The sequence below is a fragment of the Gallus gallus genome, chromosome 28, assembly GCF_016699485.2.
Source record: "Gallus gallus isolate bGalGal1 chromosome 28, bGalGal1.mat.broiler.GRCg7b, whole genome shotgun sequence".
In the NCBI taxonomy this organism is placed as follows: Eukaryota; Metazoa; Chordata; class Aves; order Galliformes; family Phasianidae; genus Gallus; species Gallus gallus.
This window is the reverse complement of record NC_052559.1, coordinates 3,155,361-3,166,154: the sequence shown is the minus strand read 5'-3', so window position 1 is coordinate 3,166,154 and position 10,794 is coordinate 3,155,361. Positions and strand designations below refer to the sequence as shown.

At 50.4% G+C, this 10,794-nt stretch overlaps 1 protein-coding gene across 3 annotated transcripts; it reads left to right on the top strand.

Annotated features, from left to right (window-relative positions):
• The first annotated feature begins 1,426 nt into the window (after positions 1-1,426).
• On the top strand, positions 1,427-10,292 carry RNF126 (ring finger protein 126). Of its 3 annotated transcripts, none has more exons than XR_001470415.4 (9): positions 1,427-1,525; positions 4,679-4,737; positions 6,546-6,609; positions 7,065-7,306; positions 7,896-7,964; positions 8,043-8,112; positions 8,335-8,465; positions 9,090-9,205; positions 9,425-9,556. XR_001470415.4 is itself a non-coding variant. In NM_001006338.3 (9 exons), exons 1-9 carry the CDS (start codon positions 1,451-1,453, stop codon positions 9,572-9,574), a joined length of 939 nt encoding a protein of 312 aa, NP_001006338.3. In that variant the 5' UTR covers positions 1,427-1,450; the 3' UTR covers positions 9,575-10,292. The 3 variants fall into 3 exon arrangements, 2 of the variants coding, with proteins under 2 accessions (NP_001006338.3, XP_015155405.1); NM_001006338.3 differs by having other exon boundaries at positions 8,335-8,428; positions 9,425-10,292; XM_015299919.4 differs by having other exon boundaries at positions 1,427-2,248; positions 8,335-8,428; positions 9,425-10,292.
• The last annotated feature ends 502 nt before the right edge of the window (positions 10,293-10,794 follow it).

Here is a 10,794-nt window from a genome sequence, read left to right as displayed (position 1 = left end):
AGGCACACACACATATATGCATGCACACACGTGCACACACACACAGAGCCCACGGCAGCCCCCCACCAGCTCCTGGCACGCTGGCACCGCTGGAATTAAGTAATGTCTCAGGAGATGAACTCATCACCAACACCCACAGCCGGGCACTGCGAGTGGCAGCAGAGGTGGCCGCAGGCCCTGCCCAGCCCCACCAGGTACCCTGGGAACGTGGCACCACATCTGTGCCAGCTGCAGGAACGCGCCCTGCCCTGGGGCCTGCTCCCATGTGAAACCCAGCCTTCCTCCTCCTCTTCCTCCTCTTGACAGTGGCATCACGCTCTTTGCCTCTCCTGCAAAGGCTCCTGTTGGGCTTATGGGGTGGCTGCCAGCCCCATGCCATTTGTCCCAACTCCTGAACCCCGCAGGTCTCATTGTGAGGCTGATGCACTCCCAGGTTCCTGGGAATCCAGATCTCTGGTTTGGGGTCACAGGGGGACACTCATCCCCACCACCACTGTGGCGTAGCCCAGAGGTGCCCCCACCCCATTCCATCCATCCCATCCCATCCCATCCCATTCCATCCCATCCTACACCAATCCATCCCATCCATCCCATTCCATCTCATCCTGTCCCATCCCACCCCACCCCACCCCAACCCCATCCCATCCCATCCATCCATCCCATCCCACCGCACCCCATCCCATCCATCCCATCCATTCCATCCCATCCCACCCCATCCCATCCCACTCCACCCCATCCCATGCATCCTATCCCATCCCATCCCACCCTACCTCACCCCTCCCCATCCCATCCATCCCATTCCACCCATCCCATCCATCCCATTCCATCCCACCCCACCCCACCCCACCCATTCGTCCCATCTCCCCTCATTCCCCCCCCAGCAGCACTCTGCTCTGCCAATGCACACTCTGGAGGTGCCACCTCCTCCCTCGTCACTGCAGCACCGTGAGAAAGCTGCCCCACCGCCGCCCTTGGGGTGACTCAAACCCTCTCTGAGCAGACCCAGCTCCCTCCAGGCAATGGGGTGGGGGTAGGGCCGATCTTTATAAGACTATGGGGGATTTGCACGGGAAAACCGCTTTGCCCTCTTTGTGATGGGCTCAGGCTCTCCCCAGGTCTTTTTTCTTTTTTTTAATAAGGAAATTATTCGGCTTTTGAGTAATCGTTAGCCTTTATTAAAGTCATTATTAGACTTTATTACCGAGATGAAAAGCACAGATCTGGAACGGGAATGGGGACGGCAGCGCGCCTACGGCTCCACACGCCGCACAGCGCCATTGGCCCCGCCTCCCCGACAAGCCACGCCCCTTTTCGGGAAGCCACGCCCCCCACCTCAGCACCACCCACTTTACGCGTTTCTGCCGCCGTCCCTTTTTGTCCCCTCTCGGCCGCCGTCCTCCCCCTCCATGCGTCGCCGGGCGGGGCGGGGCGGCGCGGGGGGGGTGGGAAGATGGCGGAGGCTTCCCCGCAGCCGGGCCGCTTCTTCTGCCACTGCTGTTCGGCCGAGATCGCTCCCCGTTTGCCCGTGAGTCGGAGGAGGCGCGGGTGCGGCCAAGACGGGGTCGGGGGAACCGTAGGGCAGCGCTGGGGCGGGCAGAGCCCCGCGGGACGGGCACGTGGGGATGAGGCCTGGGGGGCCGGGCCGGGCCGGGGCCGAGGGGCGGTGGGGACTGCGGCGACTGGGGGGCGCTGAGCGGGAGGGGGAGGCGGAGGCGGAGGCCGCGGGGCCGGGCGGGCGGGTCCGAGGAACGCCGCTGCCTTCCCGCGTTCCTTCCTCTTCCCTTCCCCCTTCCTTCCGAAGGACCCGGCCGCCCCCCGCCGTTCCGTGGCTCCGCGTTGGGCCCGCTGAGCTGAGCGAGGCCTCGGGCTGTGCCGCTTCGGCCGGGGCCTCTCGGGGCCTTTCCGGGGCCTCTGCCGGGGGTACGGGCCTACCCGTGCTGTGGCGCTGAGGCACCGGCGGTGCGGGGGTGGCGGAGGCCGGGGCAGGCGGAGGGTGAGCTCTGCACGCAGCCCGGCGCTGCTGCGGCAGCCGACGTGGGACTGCTTCGCACACCGGGCTGCTCAGCTGCCGAAGGTTGGCTTTGATTCGAGGATCCCACGGGTGTTACTGAGTCTGTCCTGAAACGTTTCGTAGCGTCTCGTCAGAATTAAGGCGTCGCTTTTGCTTTTTTTTAATCGTTCCTTGCGTTCTAAAAGTCGCCACCCTCGTGCCTGTATGGTGTTTACTTACCGTGGTTGCTTCGATTGGGTGAGTTTGGGTTTGAAATGCGCTCTGTGCTTTCCCTCTCTCTCAGTGCTTAGGTGAGGGTGGGCCTTGGTGGCAATTGAGCAACGTGTGTTTGAGTCTGAACACTGAAGCTGCTGATAACGTCTCTGCTGAGCAAACAGCCCGGCTGGAGAAAGTGGCTCAGGAGCTGAAAGGCCGTAATCCAGGAGCAGGAGTCACTTCTTTGTGTTCCAGTGCCCTGCGTTGGGTTTGGGCCAGCAGAGCACATCTGGTAGCAAGCATCAGGCTGTGGCAGGGAGCTGACAGCTTCTCTCATTGACACAGATCTCGTGAGCAGATAGTTAACGGACTTGTTTCAGGATACGAGCTTGCTGGTTTTACTTCCCAATTCTCGCTGCTGAAGGTAGCATAGCATGCACCGGGGAAGGATTCATTTAAACAACCTGAGAAACAATGAGCTGTGACATTTGTGCTGTTCCAGCTGCAAAGGAATTTGCTGATCTCTACATTCAGAGTCCGTAAACAAAGAGAAAACAAACCTATGCAGCTCCCTTATATGGGAGAGGTGAGAGGATTGCATGGCTGACTTCTTAAGTGTGTCGAGTGTAATAATGTATCCTGATGATGTATGGGTGAAAATTAAGCCAGAAAGAGGTTATTGCGGGGATAATTGATGTGTTTTCCTGTAGAGTGTGCAGGAGTTCCTGTATGCTGGTGATTTGGTACAGAAATGTTCTTGAAATCAAACATTGTGTAAATTCTCTGGATGGAGTTATTTCACAATTGCCATCCTAAGGAGCCCTGCCCAGAGGAGGGAGCAGCAGCTTCTCTGTCTTGAAACCGGAGGGTGTCTGCTGCTTCCTTATCTTGCTGGGCAGACAGAAACAGGGCTGAGTGGATCTCTGGCCCTGCTGCATTTTGCTTGAGTTTCACTTTTTTTTCTGTCTGATGCCTCGAGAAGCAAAGCCCACACAGCTGTCAGCCTCTCCTCTTCCTGGGAGCGCACTGACTCTGCTTTGTGCCTTAGGACAACTCGGATGCAGCAGTGGCAAGGGTGTGAAGTTTCTACGTGGGGCCTTGTGTCTCCCAGGCCCTGTGCCATGGCAGCCCTGAACTAGGCTCAGTTTAGGGCTGGGTGCAGCATCTGTCGCTTCCTCTTGTGACTCAGTGGTGCCGTGTGGTGTCACTTCTTCTCATGTGGCTGCCTTGTGCTAAACAGCCAAGTGATTCCCTTCGGTGAGCTGAAGTGCTCTGGCCTCCTTCTGGCTGCAAGTGTGCTCACAAAGTATAAATTCCTAGCCGAATTGAGGGGGGGGAGTGACTGTAGCAAACTCTTGAGGAATCCTGCCCTGAATACACAGGCTGTTTATTCTGTCACATTCAGTCTTCAGTATTAAAAACCACAAGGGTGGCAGTAGCTCTCTGTAATGAGCGCCGAGCGTGGGAGTGTGACATTCTGGTATTGTGTGCTGCAGAATGACCCACTTGTGTCTCCTCGAGCTCTGAGTGCTGGGAACCCCAGACGACATCAGCCATAGCTTTCCATTAAGCTCTTCCTAAGTGAGAACGATGCTGTAATTAGCCTGATTCCCTCCTTGTCTCATTCATTAGGATGCTTTGGCCTCCTGGGGGGGTGGTAGGGGGGAAGCCCCACAAACACACATATTTAAAGGGCAGTGTTTTAGTGTTCCCCTTCTGGGAAAGCTGGTGGGTTGGCTTTCACTTCACTCTGAACTGCATCACATGTTACCTCATGTTTTGTCTGTACTGGGGATCAATTAGTATTATCCACATCTTATATAAATCCAAGTTCAAAGCAGGTTCAGGCTTCACAGTTTCCCTTCCTGGTGGGGTGATGGGTGGTTTGGGGGTCCTTCTGGCTCTGCAGTCTCTGCTTGCCATCTGTGCCAAGTCATACTGGTAGTGGATGTACTTCTTAATTTAGTTTTCACAGTAGCTCTGTTCTATCTGCATTGGCTGGCCAAACCATTTTTACCCTTTAAAATAAAGTTAAATGGGATTGAAAACTGGGTTACAGAAGTGCCCAAGCCAGGTGGTAAGAGGAGTTCTTCTGTCTACCTAATTAGTCAGTCAAGTATCTTAATTTGGGCAGAGTTCCCTTCCTAACAAGTACAAGGTGGGCTATTTGTTTGGATTTTTTTGCATTCTGCTATAAGACTGGTCTGATCTAGGGGGATTTCACACTGTCTGCCCCTCTGTTCTGGTTATTTGTGCAGTAAAAGTGAACCGTGGTGTCACCACAAGGTAGAAATACAACATCTTGCATCTAATCCCCAAAATAAAGCTGCTACTTAAGATGCTGCACGATGGCTTTCCTGGGGAGATGTGGTAGGCTCCTGGGGGCTGTCCTACCAGGTGGTGTTCTCTGTATCACGGTATGGGGTTTTGCCAACTGCTTGCTTTTCTCATTCAGTGTTTCTTCTCCCGTAGGACTACATTTGCCCACGGTGTGAATCTGGTTTTATTGAAGAACTTCCTGAAGAGCCAAGGTAATGTGCTGCTCCCAGAGGCTGTTTCTAGGGTGCATTCAGTCTACTCAGCTCTTTTTCTAAGTAAAAGACAGTGTCACATACTGCACAGGTCGTAGTTCTTCTGGCCAACGTTTGGCCTGTTTTTCTTTACTATGGTTATGTAGTGCTTAATATGCACAGCCTGCATCTGCAGGTAAATCAGCAGTGGTAAAGGGCAGCAGGAGGAATGTGTTGATTCAAAACAAACAGGAAAAGGTGTCAGAGGCTCTCCTCATGGCATGTGATAACTCTTAACTGCTTTGAGTCATCAGGGCAGAGATAACATGAAAAGGATATTAAGATGCTTGAATGCATCCAGAGAAGGATGGTGAAGGGCTGGCAGGCGTGTGCTGTGAGGAGGGGCTGAGCATGCCTGGGTTGTCAAGCCTGGAGGACCGGAGACTGAGAAGTGATTTGACTGCTCTCTGCAGCTGGGGAAGTGCTGAGGGAGGTCTGTTCCCTGCTCACCAACAGTGGGATGCATGGGAGCAGCACAGAGATGTGCTGGGGAAGTTCATATGGGGCATCAGACGAAATTTCTTTGCTGAATGAGGCTTCCTAGAGGTGTTGCTGGTGCCCTGTGCCTCTCAGTGTTTGAGAGGCATTTGGGCAATGCCTTCAATAGTGGGCCCAAACTTTGGGTTAGCCCTGAAGGAGGTCTGGCAGTTGGACTTGATGATCTTTGTAGGCTCCTTACAGTTCTATTCCAGCTGTCCAAGAAGAGGAATTTGCAAAATGGGGGCTGTATGTAACATGGTTTGAAGTAGTAGTAGCACTACACCTTGACTGAGACTTTGGACTCTGCACTGAAGCAGCTGAGATCTGTATTCACATGTTTTACTGATGACTGAGCAGTGGCACTGCTCTCTGTCAGTGTCAGAATAGGCAAGAGTGAAAGTGCCCAAGTGTTTCAGATGCATTTGCCAGTGGTCAGACTGAACAGCACAGAATCAGGCTGGCACACACACAGCTTGGGATGTGTCTTAGATGCGTGTTTTTAAAGCTGGCATTGGGGTGGTCTTCACAGACTGAGGTTTCTGTACTGAGAAGGTGATGTTTTGTCTCACTGCACCAACCCAGAGGTGGAAAATCAGCCCTGGGTGATCCTTCCTATGTTGGTGACTGGCTGTGACCTTGGAGAGAGTCTCTTAATTGCTGAACCTTTTGGGTTTTGTTACCTATAATGTCAAAGTGTAGACCTGGATACTGAGTAGCAAACCTTCTTGCAGCAATCCAAAAGCAGAAGCCTGGTGGCATTAAGAGTTTTTCCCATTTGGTCACATGTTTTGCAATAGAGAAGTTCCTTTGACTCAGGATTAGACTTAAGCACATCTGGGTCATAGTGGTCAGGGTTTGTACCTTAAATCTTCTCTTCTTGGTGCCCCAGGGAACCAGCTGACTTGTTTGAGGTGGATTGTGCAGGGAATCTTTGCTTGGTGGATCAGTCACTTTTCCCTAACTTCATCAAACTGGAATCTGAGAGGGTGGGGAAAGATGGATGATGATGATGTGAGTGATGAGGGTTGCAGAGAGTGAAAAATGAGAATTCCTTGGGACAAGGAGAAAATGAGCATCTGAGGGCAGACTGATCTCTGTAGGTCCAGAGCAGAAGGGCGGGTGAGCTGACCTCTGTGGCTCCTTTCAGCTCTGACTAACTTCCTGTGTGCTGTTATGAGCAGCTTTGCTGTTTGCTCATCGTGTCAAATTCACGTCCCTCGATTCCCTCTGCTGGGAAAATCTTTTCACAACACCCTTCTGACACTTAACACTGCTTGCTTTCTTCTCAGGAACACCGAGAATGAAACTAGCTCCTCTGCATCAACCAGTGATCAGAATAGGCATCCTTTTGAGGTAAGTCCTCTCTCTCTCTTCAAAGGTTTTCTTCCTTGCCATTGAATTGTCTGGGGTGTCTTTCCATTCATGTATTGTTTAAATGTTCCCTAGGTTTTGACTAAATATGGGGGAGGAGGTATTAATGGCATCCATGTGCTGCTCCTGAAATCTCTGCATGTAATATTTTTGATAGGACCATCATCTGTGTCTTGTTGTTGTTGTGAGGGGGGCTTAGCTGGGATTTAAAGAGCTGGCTGGGTGTGTTGCTGTGCAGTAGCATGCAGCAGCTACAGAGGAACCAGGGAAGTCTGAGTTTCTGTTCCCCCCTCAGCTACTTCTGAGCATGCACTGAGCACCTATATCGGCCAAGGGCTCTGAAGACACAAGTCACTGTTGGGAGGCTGGGGAAAGACCACAAAGTTCATTTATTTCTGTTCTCATCACAATCTGCTCTCAAATTCTCTCCCTCCCAGAACGTGGATCAGCACTTGTTCACTTTGCCGCAGGGCTATGGCCAGTTTGCCTTTGGGATTTTCGATGATGGCTTTGAGATTCCATTTGGGTCCAATGTGCAGTCAGAAGACAACAGAGACTCTGAGAACCGGAGGGAGAGAGAGCATCAGTCCCGGCACCGGTATGGTGCGAGGCAGCCCCGGGCTCGTCTCGCCACACGGCGTGCTGCTGGCAGGCACGAGGGTGTTCCCACACTGGAGGGGTAAGAACAGCTGTTGGGGTTCTTGTGCAGAAAGCCTTGTTTTTTTTCACTGATGAGTTCACCACAAACATCTCTTATTCCTCTGTTTAAGTGTAAGGCTGCTCATAGGTACAGCTGTGTCTTGCATGCATGCCCAGCTGCGCCCTCTGTGAGCTCAGGCTTCTGCTCAACATGCCACGCTCTTGCCTTGAGTTTTAGGGGCTTTTCTACCTGAGCACAACAACCTAAGCTGCAGTGAGGCTGGCAGGTTTGACCCTTCAACACACATTGAGAGAGCATTTCCTGGTCATCACTGGATAGTGTGAGAATGTCATACTGGTTGTGAGAAAAAACAACATGAAACTCTAGAGAACAAGACTGCAGTTTCTTTACAAGCATCCTGTAGGCACTCTTGCTGTCTCTGTCAGAAATTCCATCTGGATAAAGCATTCAGTCTTTTCTCTGTGTCAATGAATAACCAGTTTATTTTTTTCCCTCTCATTCTTTTTGATGATGTGACAGCATTTAGTCACTCTTTCCATGTCAGACTTCTGAACTAGGAGCTAGCAGATGCAGGTTCTTGTTTAACCCTGGTTTTCTTGTCTTTCAGAATCATTCAGCAGTTGGTCAATGGTATTATTGCACCTACAACAATACCAAACTTAGGACTTGGTCCTTGGTGAGTTGAAGCTCAACTGTTCTTTCTGAGGTTGCTCATACTTCTGCCTGAATTTAATTGTTGTTCTTCTTCTTAAAGGGGAGTCTTGCATTCAAATCCAATGGACTATGCCTGGGGTGCTAACGGCCTGGATGCAATTATTACACAGGTAAAATTAGCACTACAATGGAGCCTCAGGTCGTCTTGGGTAGTGCTCACTAAGCTGTCAGCACCCATTGTGCTGCAGCAGGAACAAGTCAGTGAAGGTGTAGAAATGAGGTCCAAAGTGCAGGGGATGCTGGATTCAAGTGCCCTAGTTTGATAAATGAATAGATTCTGCGTGCTGCTGAGCTCACATCTTTCTGCCTTCTGTGGCCTATTGTTTTTTCAGCTACTAAATCAGTTTGAAAACACTGGACCACCGCCAGCAGACAAAGAAAAGATCCAGGCCCTCCCCACGGTACAGATCACACAGGAACACGTAGGTGTGTATATCTCCTCCAGCGAACTGTTCACAAAGAGGTCTGTGAAAATTCTGTTTAAACACTTTCTTGTGATTTTAATTTTGTCTGCTAGTACCTTTTGAGGCCTAAAACATCTCAAAGTGGGGAGAAAGCTGAATTATTGCTCTCTGCTATACTCATGCAAAGGATAGGGCAGAGTAGACTGGTTGGATTTGCCCTGGGGAGGCAAACTGTCTGTTCCAAAGAATTTCAGTGTGAATAGAGTTGAAAAAGCACATGCACAGTGATGGGCAGGGCTGCAGCTCTGTGCTTGGATGTGCTGACAGCTCTACCAGGCTTTACTGTAAGCTGGATGAGAGTTTGTTGGTTGGAGGGATGCAAATCAAACGCTGGATGCTTTGTCACAGGTATGTGCATGCGTACACACATCTGTTCATTGAGGATGTTTTGTATGGCAGTACTGTGAGGAAGGGAACAGTGATGCAAACCCAGGACAGTGGAAGGGGGAGTGATGGTGGTAGAGACTACAAAGCAGCAAGCTTTTCCCTTGCAAAGATGAAGCAGGAAAGGGGGCAGAAACCACAAGAGCTGTTTAGGAGGGTAAAGGGCAAAGGTGATGGCGAAGGTACTTTGCTTTCTGCTTTATTGTTCAGCTGTGTTTTGCTTTCCATTTACAATACAGATTCTGGGTTAGAGTGCCCTGTGTGTAAAGAAGACTATACAGTGGGGGAGAATGTCCGACAGTTACCTTGCAATCACCTATTCCACAACAGCTGTATAGTCCCTTGGCTGGAGCAGGTTAGTGCCTTCTGCCTGGGTCTCTTGGGTTTTGTAGCACTTGGATGTTTTCTGGTGGTACTGTTTTGCTCTGTAAATGGTTTTTTTTACACCCTCATGATGTGGCCTAAGCATGAACAGGAGTGTATTCTTCAGCTTTTTCCTTGAGAACTGCTCCTGTATTGTTTATAATCCAGTTTCCCTTATTTCTTGTTTTGGCTTTTTATCTGCTCTCCATAGCATGACACGTGTCCTGTGTGCCGGAAGAGCCTAAGTGGACAAAACACTGCTACAAACCCCCCTGGACTCACAGGGATGAACTTCTCATCATCATCCTCCTCCTCTTCTTCCAGCTCACCAAGTAACGAAAACTCATCGAACAACTCATGAATCTTAATCCAACCCTCTGTCCCTGGGGCCCTGTCTGTCCATTGTCCTCCTTCCCTCCCCAGCCAACATAAGCAGCAAAAGGGGCTTCCAGAGCAGAGCGAGGGGAGGGTAGCAAGGGGGAAGCAGCACCCCCAGAATTCCCTTTTGAGTTCTGAAGACATGGAGACTCTGGATCCTTCAGAGATGAGAAGCCTCAAGTTCTGTCACGGGGAAAGAGCTCTGTCTGTTAATAAAATTCATCCCTTTGCCACGTGGACTTTTAACAGTTGCAGTGAAAGGCTGCAGTGCTCTACAGGTGGGAAACCTAAGGCACTGAGCTAGTGGTTGCAATTCTGAATGGAAAGGTTGTTTGTAAGGTTTTGAATTTGAGATTCCTTTTTTTTAATAATAATTATTATTATTATTATTATTGCTTTTCCTCCTCCTCCTCCTCCCCTTAGATACTATCTCTTCTGCTTTGGAGATTGAAATCTGAAAAATGAAAGCATAATGATACTGCCTCCCTCCCAGGATCTTCACCTGGGGAGGGCAAATAGTTGTCACTGAGCAAATGAACTCTTGAAACAGACCCTATTATCCTTTCCTTCCCCCCCTCCTCCATCTCGAGTCCCATTTATTTTTCTTTACAACCTTGCCCTTCTGATACTCGACACTGAAAGGGGGTTTTTATAATTTTAAATTATTACTGCTGTTTAAATAAATGGACGTTTCAGCTCAATGAGACGTTATGCATGATTTGAGGAAAACTACAGGGTAAGGTCTCCAGAGACTGCTGTGCTGAGCAGCCTGGTTTCACCCAAGGGCAGGCTGGGCTTGTCCGAGCCCTCCTGGCATGCTGAGTGCAGGTATGCTGGGAGCTCCAGGCTTCAACGTGGCCAACACCCCTCTCTGTGCATTGCCAGCCTGTGGGTCGTTGAGGGGCTGGCTGCAGGATTGCAGCTAAAAGCATACTTGCCTGGTCCTTTTTGTATTTTTTACATCTCCCTGTTGCAGTTCTGAACAGACTTTTCCACTGTTAACATCAGGACTGGGCGTGCGTCAGTGCAAGGACCAGCCAAATCTCATTGTGATCAAATAATATACAGGAAAAACAAGATTTTGGAGAGGAGAAAAAAAAATAATGTATTTCAAAGTTACTTAAAATACAGCTGATTAAAAAAAAAAAAAGGAGAGAGAGACAAAATACCTGGGTGTGTTTGACAGTTTGTGACAGAGCTGTG